Source organism: Pan troglodytes, chromosome 20 (assembly GCF_028858775.2).
Source record: "Pan troglodytes isolate AG18354 chromosome 20, NHGRI_mPanTro3-v2.0_pri, whole genome shotgun sequence".
Lineage (NCBI taxonomy): Eukaryota > Metazoa > Chordata > Mammalia > Primates > Hominidae > Pan > Pan troglodytes.
In genome coordinates, this window is record NC_072418.2 from 51895237 (window position 1) to 51908293 (window position 13057).

The following is a 13057-nucleotide window of genomic DNA, read 5'->3' on the forward strand; positions in this document are numbered from 1 at the left end:
GTTATCTCTTGGGCTCACAAGTTAGAGACAAGCCTGGGCGTGGGCTATATTGCTAGATCCAGGTCTCTGCAAAAAACAAAACCACTCAGTTTTTAGTCATCTACAACGTCCTGCCTGGAAGCATGCTATTTTGGGCCTCTGAGCTTTTGCACTTGCTAATTCCTTCTGCGCTGGGGAGAGCTCAAACCCTGCCCGAAACTTCTAAAAATGGTGCCTGGATAAATGAAGGCATTAGAGCTGCGATTGGACGGGCGGCTGTTGGACGGCTCCACTGCTGGCACTTATCGGGAGATGCTCATTGGACAGTCACGTGACGGGACCAAACCTCCCGAGGGAGCGAGGCAGGTGCGGTCACGTGACCCGGCGGCGCTGAGGGGCAGCGGCCATTTTGCGGGGCGGCCACGTGAAGGACGCACGTTCAGCGGGGCTCTCACGTGACCCGGGCGCGCTGCGGCCGCCCGCGCGGACCCGGCAAGAGGCGGCGGCGGGAGCGGCGGTGATGGACGGGTCCGGGGAGCAGCCCAGAGGCGGGGGTGAGGCGGGAGGCAGACGGGCGGGAGGAGGGCGAGCCCCCTCGCCGGCCCGTCCGGGATCCTTCCTACCGGCCTGGGGCTGTGCGATCTCCAAGCACTGAGGGGCAGAAACTCCCGGATCGGGCGCTGCCAGCCTCCAGTCCCCTCCGTCCTCGGAGGTTCCTGGCTCTCTGATCCCCGTGTCCCGATCCCTGCCTCTCTGGCGCTCTCGGACCCTCGAGAATCAGGGGATCTCGGAAGCCAAGCCCCCGGGCAGGCCCGGGCTTGTCGCCCGCACCACTTCCTGCCTCTGGCACTGGTGGGAGGGGCGGGTCTCGCCTCTGCCCCCTCAGGCCAGGGGTCTGGATGCATTTAGCGTTCCCCTAGCCTCTTTCCCCGGGGAGAATGTAGGATACAGGCCCAGCCTCCTGGCCTTTCTCCATCAGGGACTCAGTTGTCTGGGCCCCCCCGTCACTTTATCTGCTAGGGTCCCAGAAGTCCAGGGTCCCCAGCTCTGTCCTCCCTCAGGGGCCGTGAGTCTCCACAGTCTCCTGATCCCCTAGAACCCAAGAGTCCAGGTACCTCTTCCCTTCCTTTCTCCTCTAGGGCCCACCAGCTCTGAGCAGATCATGAAGACAGGGGCCCTTTTGCTTCAGGGGTGAGTTTGAGGTCTGATTATTGTGGCACAGATTTGAGGAGTGACACCCCGTTCTGATTCTGCACCCTCACTCCATCCCCACTCTAGTTTCATCCAGGATCGAGCAGGGCGAATGAGGGGGGAGGCACCCGAGCTGGCCCTGGACCCGGTGCCTCAGGATGCGTCCACCAAGAAGCTGAGCGAGTGTCTCAAGCGCATCGGGGACGAACTGGACAGTAACATGGAGCTGCAGAGGTGTGGGCCCCTGGGGACCCAGAAGTCCAGCCACTGGGCTCCTTCAGGACACAGGACTCCAGCCCCGCATTCTCCTCCTCCCCTAAGAACTAGGAGTCTGGGCCCCACAACTCAGCGCAAGCATTCCGGACTCCCAGCCCTCCTCTCTGCCAGGATCTTAAAACCCTCCTTCAGGGAGTCATTTTTCCCACCTTCCTAAATGTCTGTCTTGTCCCCTTCCCTTGTCCCCCGTTGGCCTGTTGCTTTTCATTTCAGCCTGGCTTGGGGCTCAGTCTCCTTATCTTTAGTGTGCGGTGGATGCGGGAATTTCCACCATCAGCCTGATGCCTGCTCCCCGGCACTGGTTCTCCTCTCTCCTGCAGGATGATTGCCGCCGTGGACACAGACTCCCCCCGAGAGGTCTTTTTCCGAGTGGCAGCTGACATGTTTTCTGACGGCAACTTCAACTGGGGCCGGGTTGTCGCCCTTTTCTACTTTGCCAGCAAACTGGTGCTCAAGGTGGGCAGCTGCAGGGCAGTGAGCCCAGGGATGCTCCCCCTCAGATCTGTGAGGACCTGGGGATCGTGGTATCAACCCCCTGCAGTGGCCCAGTGACCACAGAGGGCATGGAGAGAGATGGCTGTGCACTGGGTGTCTGCTCCTTCTTTTATTCATTCAACAAGCATTTACTGGAGGTGCTATGTGCCAGGCCTATACCTGGCACCTGGGACACAGCACCGTACAAAGCAGGCTACATCCCTGCTCTCAGGGAGTTCATGTGCAGGGGTGAAGTAAAGTGGGCAGTGTGATTTAGCAGAGTGGTCAGGAAAGATTTCTATTTTTTTTTTGTTTTTTTTTTTTTTTGAGATGGAGTTTTGCTCTTGTTGCCCAGGCTTGAGTGCAATGGCATGATCTTGGTTCACTGCAATCTCTGCCTCCCAGCTTCAAGCGATTCTCCTGCCTCAGCTTCCTGAGTAGCTGGGATTACGGGTGTGCACCATTATCCCTGGCTTTTTTTTTTTTTTTTTTTTTTTGTATTTTTAGTAGAGACGGGTTTCACCATGTTGGTCAGGCTGGTCTTGAACTCCTGACCTCAAGTGATCCACCTGCCTTGGCCTCCCAAAGTGCTGGGATTACAGGCATGAGCCACTGCAACAAGCCAGGAAAGACTTCTAAGGGCAGGTGACATCAAAGAGCAGGTGACATTAAAGCCAAAGCTAGAATGATAAGAAGCATGCAGTGATCTATAGTGATCGGGGGGAAGAGGCATCTGGTAGAGGGAACAGCAAGTGCAAAGGCCCTGAGGTAGGACCAAGCCTCATCTTTTGACGGTAGGGAGGAGGCCAGTGCTGTTGGAACAGAGTGAGCTGGGGAGAGGGTGGGAAAGGAGGGCACAGTTGGGCAGGGGCAGATTGTGTGGAGTTTTTCGGGCTGCTGGAAAGACTTTTTCTTTTCTTTCTTTTTTTTTTGAGACAGAGTCTCACTTTGTTGCCCAGGCTGGAGTGCAATGGCGCCATCTCGGCTCACTGCAACCTCTGCCTCCCGGGTTCAAGTGACTCTCATGCTTTAGCCTCCCAAGTAGCTAGAATTACAGGCACACACCACCATGCCTGGCTAGTTTTTGTATTTTAGTAGAGACGGGGTTTCGCCATGTTGGCCAGGCTGGTCTCAAACTCCTGGCCTCAAGTGATCCGCCCACCTTGGCCTCCCAAAGTGCTGGGATTACAGGCGTGAACCACTGCACCCAGCCTGGAAAGACTTTAACTTTACTCTGAGTGTGATGGGAGTGATTGGCTGGTTTTAAATACGGAAGTGACAAGACCTGATTTATAAATTTAAGAGATTATTCTAGCAAGTATAGATGCCCCTTGACTTGCAATGGTGTTACATCCTAGTAATCCCATCATAAATTGAAAATAACATAAGTTGAAAATGCATTCAATGCCCTGATAAACCCATAGTAACGTCAAAATTGTAAGTCAAACCATCATAAGTTGGGGACTGTCTGTATAGCAAAATGTTAATTGTAGAATCTAATTATAGGTGGCGGCTATATGGCTTTTAACTGTGAAATTCTTTTAACTTTTCATTATGAAGAGTCTCATAAGAAAATATGGTGGGGGTGGTGGTGAAATGCTCCTGGCTGTTGTTGGCCAAAAGAGATCATGGGGCACAAGGGCAGAAGCAAGGATCCTGGAGAGGTGGCACCTGTCATAGTCTTGCTGAAAGATGACAAGCCCTGGTGGTAGCAGCAGAGGTGCGGGGGGGCATTTTTTTTTTTAAGAAGTAGGGTCTTGCTCTGTTGGCCAGGCTGGAGTGCAGTAGTGAACATAGCTCACTGCAGCCTCAAACCGCTGGGGTCAAGCATTTCTCTCGCCTCAGTCTCCAGAGTAGCTGAGACTACAGGAGCATGCCACCACGCCCCACTAACTGTTGCATTAGTCTTTTTCTATAGAGATGGGGTCTCGCTATGTTGTCCAGGCTGGTCTCCAACAGGGAGGGATATTTCTTTTTGGAAGATTTTTTTTTTTTTTTTGATACAGGGTCTCGCTCTGTTACCAAGGCTGGAATGCAGTGGCATGACCTTGGCTCACTGCAGTCTCCACCTCCTGGGTTCAAGCAATTCTACCTCAGCCTCCTGAGAAGCTGGGATTACAGGCTCTCCCCACCACACCAGCAAATGGGAGGGATATTTCTTTCTTTTTTTTTTTTTTTCTGAGACAGAGTCTCTCTCGGTTGCACCCAGGCTGGAGTGCAGTGGCGCGATCTCGGCTCACTGCAACCTCCACCTCCTGGGTTTAAGCAATTCTCCTGCCTCAGTCTCCCGAGTAGCTTGGGATTACAGGCGTCCGCCACCACACCCAGCTAATTTTTGCATTTTTAGTAGAGATGGGGTTTCACCATGTTGGCCAGGCTGGTCTTGAACTCCTTACCTCAGGTGATCCGCCTGCCTCGGTCTCCCAAAGTGCTGGGATTACAGGCGTGAGCCACCGTGCTCAGCTGAGAGGGATATTTCTTGATGTGTTTTCAAGATTGAGCTGATGGGGCTTGACCGTCAGAGATGAGGGGAATAGCAGTGCAGGTGATGGTGGGACCACCTACAGAGCGGGGATGACAGAATAGAAGTGGCCAGATAAAGGCTGCAGGAGAAGTCTTGGGAGTTGGGAGAGCAGGTCGGGGTCCATGGTCAGGGGTTGATCTTCTCTGGTCCAGAAAAGTCCTCTCTGGCTGGGCGTGGTGGCTCACGCCTGTAATCCCAGCACTTTGGGAGGCCGAGGCAGGGGGATCATGAGGTCAGGAGATCGAGACCATCCTGGCTAACATGGTGAAACCCCGTCTCTACTAAAAATACAAAAAATTAGCCGGGCGTGGTGGTGGGCACCTGTAGTCCCAGCTACTCGGGAGGCTGAGGCAGAAGAATGGCGTGAACTGGGAGGCGGAGTTTGCAGTGAGCTGAGATTGCACCACTGCACTCCAGCCTGGAGCGACAGAGTGAGACTCCGTCTCAAAAAAAAAAAAAAAAGAAAGAAAAGTCCTCTCTGGGGAAGTGACATTTGCCCTGAGAGCTGAAGGGTAAGAATTTGCTTGGTCGAGGCCTGTTTAGGCGGAAACAGGAGTACATGAAGAAGTCCCGAGGCAGGAAGAATTTGATGGGAATTTAAAAAGTTAAAAAAAAAAAAAAAATGGGGCTGGGCATGGTGGCTCACACCTGTAATCCTGGCACTTTGGGAGGCTGAGGCATGCGGATCACCTAAGGCCAGGAGTTTGAGACCAGCCTGACCAACATGGTGAAACCTTGTCTGCACTAAAAATTCAAAAAAAAAAAAAAATAGCCCGGTGTGGTGGCGGATGCCTGTAATACCAGCTGCTTAGGAGGCTCAGGCAGGAGGATCACTTAAATCTGGGAGGCGGAGGTTGCAATGAGCCGAGACTGCGCTATTGTACTCCAGCCTGGGCAACAAGATCAAAACTCCATCTCAAAAAAAAAAAAAAAAAAAAATTAGCCAGGCATGTTGGCAGGCACCTGTAATCCCAGCCCTTTGGGAGGCTGAGGCAGGAGAATTGCTTGAACCCGGAAGGCAGAGCTTTCAGTGAGCCGAGATTGCGCCACTGCACTCCATCCTGGGTGTCAGAGCAAGACTCCATCTTAAAAAAAAAAAAAAAAAAAAAATGGAAGCAGCTCAGCGAGGCACAAAACAGGAAGTGGAAAGGTGGAGTGAGGTCAGGCCAAAGCCTGCACACAGGGCTTGTGGGCTGCGCTGTGCCTTCGGGTCTTCATCCTGAGGGTACTGGGGAGCCACAGAAGGCTCAGGGGTGGGGCAGTTGAGAGTAACATTATCTTGTTTACAATTTTATTTTTTTTATTTATTTATTTTTTGAGACGGATTCTTGCTCTGTTGTCCAGGCTGGCGTGAAATGGCGTGATCTGGGCTCACTGCAACCTCTGCCTCCTGGGTTCAAGCGATTCACCTGCCTCAGCATCCCAAGGAGCTGGGATTACAGGTGCCTGCCACCACACCCAGCTAATTTTTGTATTTATTTATTTTGAGATGGAGTTTTGCTCTTGTTGCCCAGGCTGGAGTGCAATGGCGCAACCTCGGCTCACTGCAACCTCCGCCTCCCGGGTTCAAGCAATTCTCCTGCCTCAGACTCCCAAGTAGCTGGGATTACAGGCATGTGCCACCACGCCCGGCTAATTTTGTATTTTTAGTAGAGATGGCATTACTCTGTATTGGTCAGGCTGGTCTTGAACTCCCGACCTCAAGTGATCCGCCTGCCTTGGCCTCCCAAAATGCTGGGATTACAGGCATGAGCCGCCGCACCTGGCCATGTTTACAATTTTTGAAGCCGACTTCAATTGTGGGTGGCAGAAATCTTTGAGGGGAGGCAAAGAATTGAGAAAGGAGGTTTGGGGCCACTATCTCCAGGCAGTGGGGACAAGGTTCAGTCCCTAACGCCCACTCCACTCCCCACAGGCCCTGTGCACCAAGGTGCCGGAACTGATCAGAACCATCATGGGCTGGACATTGGACTTCCTCCGGGAGCGGCTGTTGGGCTGGATCCAAGACCAGGGTGGTTGGGTGAGACTCCTCAAGCCTCCTCACCCCCACCACCGCGCCCTCACCACTGCCCCTGCCCCACCGTCCCTGCCCCCCCGCCACTCCTCTGGGACCCTGGGCCTTCTGGAGCAGGTCACAGTGGTGCCCTCTCCCCATCTTCAGATCATCAGATGTGGTCTATAATGCGTTTTCCTTACATGTCTGATCAATCCCCGATTCATCTACCCTGCTGACCTCCCAGTGACCCCTGACCTCACTGTGACCTTGACTTGATTAGTGCCTTCTGCCCTCCCTGGAGCCTCCACTGCCTCTGGAATTGCTCAAGTTCATTGATGACCCTCTGACCCTAGCTCTTTCCTTTTTTTTTTTTTTTCCCACTGAGAAGGGGTCTCGCTATGTTGCCCAGGTTGGTCTCGAACTCCTGGCCTCAAGCGATCCTCCCGCCTCAGCCTCTCAAAGTGCTGGGATTACAGGTGTGAGCCACCATGCCTGGCCTGAGTCCAGCTCTTTAATGCCCATTCATCTCAGTCCCCTGCCCGCAATCCTGCCTTCTGGCCTCCTCCGTCCCTGATCCCGCCTCTGCCTGCCCAGGGGCTGCCCCTGGCCGAGTCACTGAAGCGACTGATGTCCCTGTCTCCAGGACGGCCTCCTCTCCTACTTTGGGACGCCCACGTGGCAGACCGTGACCATCTTTGTGGCGGGAGTGCTCACCGCCTCACTCACCATCTGGAAGAAGATGGGCTGAGGCCCCCAGCTGCCTTGGACTGTGTTTTTCCTCCATAAATTATGGCATTTTTCTGGGAGGGGTGGGGATTGGGGGACATGGGCATTTTTCTTACTTTTGTAATTATTGGGGGGGGTGGGGAAGAGTGGTCTTGAGGGGGTAATAAACCTCCTTCGGGACACACTTCGGCATCTGAGTCACTGGGCCTCTGCCCCGCTCCCCGGCACGTCAGGAGAGCCGGCCCTGTCCGCTGCCCCACGCCGGGCCCGCCGTCTGCTGGCCTAGAGATACCTGCTTGGGCCACTCAGGGACGTGGGGCTCTCTGCACTCACTTGACATCTTTTTCTGGGGTGCCCTATGGGGTCTGTGGGTTAGGGATGAGTTGGTCCTGGGCCTGACCTGCAGGAGCTCACGGGAAAGGAAAAGAAGGGAGCTCACGGGAAAGGAAAAGGGAGCTCACGGGAAAGGAGGGTGATAGGTGGTACATCTGTCGCAGCCCAGGATGATCTGTGCGGGACAGAGGCAGCGGCCTGTGAGGCCCAAGCAGGCGTGTGGGTAGGGGAAGAACAGCACGGCCGGCTGCAGAGCAAGCCTCCGGGGCCCGGGGACCACAGCCTGGCATGTCACACGTGGGACCTCAGGAGGCCATACCTTTACTGAACTGGAGAATGGGAGTGGGGGGAGGAGGGATGGGAGGACCAGAGGAGCAGGAAGGGCTCTGGAGCCTGGTGGTGAGGTCGCTGGAGGGTGGCAGGCTGAGGACACCAGGGCGAGGGCCCACGGGAGAGGCCTCCTGAGCTGGGCTGAGGACAGAGAGGAAGGGACCTGGCTGGGGACTGAGAGGCTGGAGGGCAGGGCAGAGGAGGAGGAACCTGGTCTGGCCCCACAGCTGGGTGGGGCCCCCCTGGAGAGGAACTGCCGGAAGAAGGTGCTGAGCTCAGAGGCCCAGTGACCTTAGACACAGGCGGAGCGAAGACAAGGGGGCTAGAGGATGTGGGTTCTCAGTCACAGGGTCTCTGGCGCCCCCCTCTGGGTCTTTACCCCCTCCCATCTCTGGGTCTCTGTCCCCACTCTCTCTCTGGGTCTTTGCTTTCCGAGCCTCTGTTCCCACCCCACCTTTGGCCCTCTTTCTCTGGGCCTCTTTCCACCCCTGGCACCCAGACCTCTGGCCCCCTCTCTCTGGGTCTCTGTCCCCCGCTCTGGATCTCTGGCCCCCCATCTCTCTCTGGGTCTGTCCCCCCACCCTGAGTTTCTGTCCCCCTCTCTCTGGGTCTCTGTCCTCTCTCTGGCTGTCACTCTCTCTTGGGTCTCTGTACCTCCCCTCTCTCTGGGTCTCTTTCCCTCTCCCCGGTCTCTGTCCCCCGCCCCCGGGTCCCTGTCCCCCGCCCCCGGGTCCCTGTCCCCCCAACCCCAGGTCTCAGTCCTCCCTAGTCTCTGTCCCCTTCTCTCTGAGTCCCTGTCCCCCCTCTCTCTGGGTCTCTGTCCCCCCTTCTCTGGATCTCTGTCCCCACCTCTCTCTGGATATCTGTCCCCCACTCTGGATTTCTGTCCCCTCCCGCCGGATCCCTCTGAGTCTCTATCCCCCCCACCCCCGTGTCTCTGTACCTCCCTGCCTCTGTCCCCCCCCACCTCTGTCCCCCCCCCCCCCCTCTGGGTCTCTTTTCCCCTCCCTCTGGGTCTCTGTCCCCCTCTCTCTAGGTCTGTCCCCCTCCCCTCTCTCTCAGGGTCTCTGTACCCCTCTGTCTCCGGGTCTGTTTTTCCCTCTCTCTGGGTCTCTGTCCCCCTGCCCAGGTCTCTGTCCCCCTCTCTCTCAGGGTCTCTGTCTGAGTCTCTTTTTCTCTGGGCCTCTGTCTCCCCACCCCACATTCTCTATGGTCTTCAGATCCTGTCTCTCTCAGCCCCTCCTCTCCCTCCACCTATGGGCCCCAAGGCCCCTCTCGGCCGACCAAAGGTCTCTGGGCTGAGGTATGACATTTGGTAAATGAGTAACTCGGGCCCCACAGTCAACGGGGTGCTTTGGATGGCTGCCCCTCCTCCATGGACTCTTCCCAGAGACCCCAAGTCAGGGGAGAGAGAGGGGCAGAGGATCAATGAGTGTACACTGAGCCACCACCCAGAGTGAGGGGACAATATGGCCACAGGCAGGATCCCAGAAAAAAAAAAATTATGGGAACCAAAAAGACACGGAGACAAAGCACACAGCCGGCTTCCAACAAGGGGGGACCTTGGGGTAGGGGGCCCGATTTGGGTCTGAGCCAGGTCTAGTTCTGAGGGTCCCACCAAAAAAGTCGGGGAGTGCCAAGGGGATGAGGTCAGCGAGTGGCCCCACCCCCATCCGTCCCCGCGGGGGCCCCTTCCCGCGCTGAGCTCAGCATGACTCAGCAGTCGCTGCCTGCAACAAGGACCCCAGATACCGGCCTGGCGGGGCATCTGCAGATCCCCTCGGTCAGGGGCTGCCCCGCCTGGGCTGTTCGAAGCAGCTCCTCTGTAGGGCAGGGCCTGACCTCACCCCACACCCCAGTGGCTTCAGCTCCCTGCCCAGCGCACGGGCTGCCTCCATCAGGGCACTTAAGTAGAGTCAAGGTTTGCGCCGACTCCGTCTCCCAGAAATCAACGTGGACCAGGCCCACTTAAAAAATATGCATTAGTCGAAGACAGACGTCTCGTCCATAGGTCCCCAGACTGTTTGTCCACAACGCAGGGCTTCTCTTTGTGGGCCTGAAAGAGCACACGTCAGGCAAGACACGAGGGCAACTTCAGAGACACTGTTCAGGGCCACGGAGAATTCTCGAAGTCTGTGAGTTGCCTCCAAAACAGCCTCCAGGAAATGCAATCCCAGAGACACCGCAAAGCTCAAAACACACTTTTCATTCCTCCCCATTTCCACTCCCAGAAAAAGCCTGGGCCCCTGAAAGAGCTCCAAGGTATCCCCAAAGTCCCAGCCCATCTTTGGAGGGTTCCAGAGGGCTGTCCAGGGTTCCAGAAGTCACCCTACCTCATACAATGCTCCCCCTGGGCTTCCCGCACTGGGTGAAACCCACGGCTCCAGAATAACTGCCCTTTCCAACTTGCAGAGCACCTCAAGAACCTAAAGATTTCCCCGGGGAGGGCTCCAAAATATAGAGAGTTTGCATCGTGAACCCCCACCTCTGTAAATCCCAGGACTCCAGTCCCCGCAACACTCCATCTTCCAGAGATCTCCAGGGGTCCAGAAATAACACCTCACAGCCTTCCAAGCTTCCCAAGGATCCGGAGACTCCTTATCTTGCAGCGCAAACCTCAGGCAACTACAGGTCCTCCCTGCACCTTTGAGGTGCCCCTCCCCCCACTCAAGGTTCCAGAAAAATCCATGCCCTCGGAAACCCCAGAATCTTACTTTCCGGAGGCACCCCCAGGACCCCAGGGTCATCAGTTCACAGGGCTGTTAGTGCTCCCATAAAACTCTAGCCTCCCAGAGGGACCCCAGCCCCCACCCTCCCGCCCACGAACCCCTGCATTTCCAGAATCAGCCCCAGGGCCCCAACCCCCCCAAGCCCCCCAAGCCCCCATTTCACAACACGCTGGCGCTACAGGCGCGTGACTTCCCCTTGCTTTGGGGCGGGGGGCTGAGACTCCTATGTGCTCCGGATTGGTCAGGCACGGCCTTCGGCCCCGCCTCCTGCCACCGCAGATTGGCCGCTAGCCCTCCCCGAGCGCCCTGCCTCCGAGGGCCAGCGCACTATAAAAGAAGCCGCCCTAGCCACGTCCCCTCGCAGTTCGGCGGTCCCGCGGGTCTGTCTCTTGCTTCAACAGTGTTTGGACGGAACAGATCCGGGGACTCTCTTCCAGCCTCCGACCGCCCTCCGATTTCCTCTCCACTTGCAACCTCCGGGACCATCTTCTCGGCCATCTCCTGCTTCTGGGACCTGCCAGCACCGTTTTTGTGGTTAGCTCCTTCTTGCCAACCAACCATGAGCTCCCAGATTCGTCAGAATTATTCCACCGACGTGGAGGCAGCCGTCAACAGCCTGGTCAATTTGTACCTGCAGGCCTCCTACACCTACCTCTCTCTGGTGAGTCCCCAGGACGCCCCTGGCCCTAATTTCGTCCAGCTGCGCACCTCCGGCCCTCACTGCACGCGCCAGCCTTCTTTGTGCGGTCGGGTAAACAGAGGGCGGAGTCCCCTTGGCCTCGCCCCCCGCTAACCATTGTTGCCTCCATCTCTTCCCGTAGGGCTTCTATTTCGACCGCGATGATGTGGCTCTGGAAGGCGTGAGCCACTTCTTCCGCGAATTGGCCGAGGAGAAGCGCGAGGGCTACGAGCGTCTCCTGAAGATGCAAAACCAGCGTGGCGGCCGCGCTCTCTTCCAGGACATCAAGGTAACTAGTGTGTGGGTAATGGACTACATCTCCCAGCAGGCCGTGCGCGCGAGGAGCCTTGATTTGAGGGCTTAGGTGTCGCGTGGGCTTCTGGGAGATTGAGTTCGGTCTTGTGAGCCCTCTTAACCGCTGGAAATAGAGGCGCACCTCGTGCAGTGCCCACAAGACGCGGCAGTCCACACCGCTGCATGGTCTTAGGGACGTATAGCTGTAAGAGCTAGGACAGGGTGCGGAGAGTGATAAATACAAGCTGTCACATGTCTTTGTGGCCTGGGCCTCTGACCCCCAACGACTCTTGGGAAATGTAGTTTTAGTTCTATGTGCCGAGTGTGCGTATTCTGAGCCATTTCTCCCTTCTGTATAGAAGCCAGCTGAAGATGAGTGGGGTAAAACCCCAGACGCCATGAAAGCTGCCATGGCCCTGGAGAAAAAGCTGAACCAGGCCCTTTTGGATCTTCATGCCCTGGGTTCTGCCCACACGGACCCCCATGTACGTACCCGCTGCATCCATGGCTACCCAACCATACCCCTCAAGCCTCTGCTCCCTTTGGGCAAATTTCCTTCAGAGCCTCATTTCACACCTGTCACATTTTAATCTGCAACTGGCTGCTCTCTCTCCCTCTTTTCCAGGGATTGGGTTTCTAATTTCTCCCTCTTCTCTCTCAGCTCTGTGACTTCCTGGAGACTCACTTCCTAGATGAGGAAGTGAAGCTTATCAAGAAGATGGGTGACCACCTGACCAACCTCCACAGGCTGGGTGGCCCGGAGGCTGGGCTGGGCGAGTATCTCTTCGAAAGGCTCACTCTCAAGCACGACTAAGCCTTCTGAGCCCAGCGACTTCTGAAGGGCCCCTTGCAAAGTAATAGGGCTTCTGCCTAAGCCTCTCCCTCCAGCCAATAGGCAGCTTTCTTAACTATCCTAACAAGCCTTGGACCAAATGGAAATAAAGCTTTTTGATGCAGCTGGTGGTTTTGTGTGTGGTGTGGAAGATGAGGTGGGATCTGTTCTCATAAAGCTTCTGGCTGGGTTGGGATGCCAGTGAAAGAGGAGTTGGCCCCATCTCCCATTTTCTTACCTGTCCTAAGACAAGAGGCTATCTGGGTAGTGTTGAACCTGAGGGTTCTCTGCTTGCCTGGCTGTTAACTGTCCCTCCCAGATGGTAGAGATAGACTCCAGGGAGTTGAATTAAGACCTAGGTTGGTACCTAGAAACAGACGTTAGGTCTCAGCCAGAAACAGCCCTATTTAACGAGTGATTATGGGGCCGGGTGGGTCGCTCACCTGATGTCAGGAGTTCGAGACCAGCCTGACCAACATGAAGAAACCCCGTCTCTACTAAAATACAAAGTTAGCTGGGTGTGGTGGCTCATACCTGTAATCCCAGCTAGTCAGGAGGTTGAGGTAGGAGAATCACTTGAACCTGGGAGGCGGAGGTTGCAGTGAGCTGAGATGGCGTCATTGCACTCCAGCCTGGGCAAAAAGAGTGGAACTCCCATCTCAAACAAAAAACATGTCTGCCTCACGGAAGTTGC

The 13057-nt window shown here is 55.9% G+C and overlaps 2 protein-coding genes across 5 annotated transcripts; both read left to right on the forward strand.

The window, feature by feature from the left end:
* Positions 1–353: 353 nt before the first annotated feature.
* BAX (BCL2 associated X, apoptosis regulator) lies at positions 354–7350 on the forward strand. Of its 4 annotated transcripts, none has more exons than XM_054672951.2 (6): positions 354–507; positions 1119–1170; positions 1258–1404; positions 1767–1902; positions 6360–6464; positions 7035–7350. In XM_054672951.2, the coding sequence occupies exons 2-6, from the start codon at positions 1142–1144 to the stop codon at positions 7224–7226; spliced, it is 609 nt and encodes a 202-aa protein (XP_054528926.1). In that variant the 5' UTR covers positions 354–507; positions 1119–1141; the 3' UTR covers positions 7227–7350. The 4 variants fall into 4 exon arrangements, with proteins under 4 accessions (XP_054528926.1, XP_063658127.1, XP_016791969.2 ...); XM_063802057.1 differs by having other exon boundaries at positions 7084–7350; XM_016936480.4 differs by having other exon boundaries at positions 384–533.
* Positions 7351–9266: 1916 nt separating this feature from the next.
* On the forward strand, positions 9267–12487 carry FTL (ferritin light chain). Its single transcript, XM_063802058.1, has 4 exons — positions 9267–11219; positions 11380–11526; positions 11891–12016; positions 12193–12487. The coding sequence occupies exons 1-4, from the start codon at positions 11118–11120 to the stop codon at positions 12343–12345; spliced, it is 528 nt and encodes a 175-aa protein (XP_063658128.1). The 5' UTR covers positions 9267–11117; the 3' UTR covers positions 12346–12487.
* The last annotated feature ends 570 nt before the right edge of the window (positions 12488–13057 follow it).

What these genes read in the sequence shown, in the direction of transcription:
- BAX (XM_016936480.4), top strand. Translation starts at nt 500, where the DNA reads ATGGACGGGTCCGGGGAGCAGCCCAGAGGCGGGG. An exon ending in GGGGCCCTTTTGCTTCAGGG is followed by an intron (nt 1,171 to 1,257) that starts GTGAGTTTGAGG and finishes TCCCCACTCTAG; the next exon opens with TTTCATCCAGGATCGAGCAG. An exon ending in AGTAACATGGAGCTGCAGAG is followed by an intron (nt 1,405 to 1,766) that starts GTGTGGGCCCCT and finishes TCTCTCCTGCAG; the next exon opens with GATGATTGCCGCCGTGGACA.
- FTL (XM_063802058.1), top strand. Translation starts at nt 11,118, where the DNA reads ATGAGCTCCCAGATTCGTCAGAATTATTCCACCGACGTGGAGGCAGCC. An exon ending in CCTACACCTACCTCTCTCTG is followed by an intron (nt 11,220 to 11,379) that starts GTGAGTCCCCAG and finishes CTCTTCCCGTAG; the next exon opens with GGCTTCTATTTCGACCGCGA. An exon ending in CTGCCCACACGGACCCCCAT is followed by an intron (nt 12,017 to 12,192) that starts GTACGTACCCGC and finishes CTTCTCTCTCAG; the next exon opens with CTCTGTGACTTCCTGGAGAC.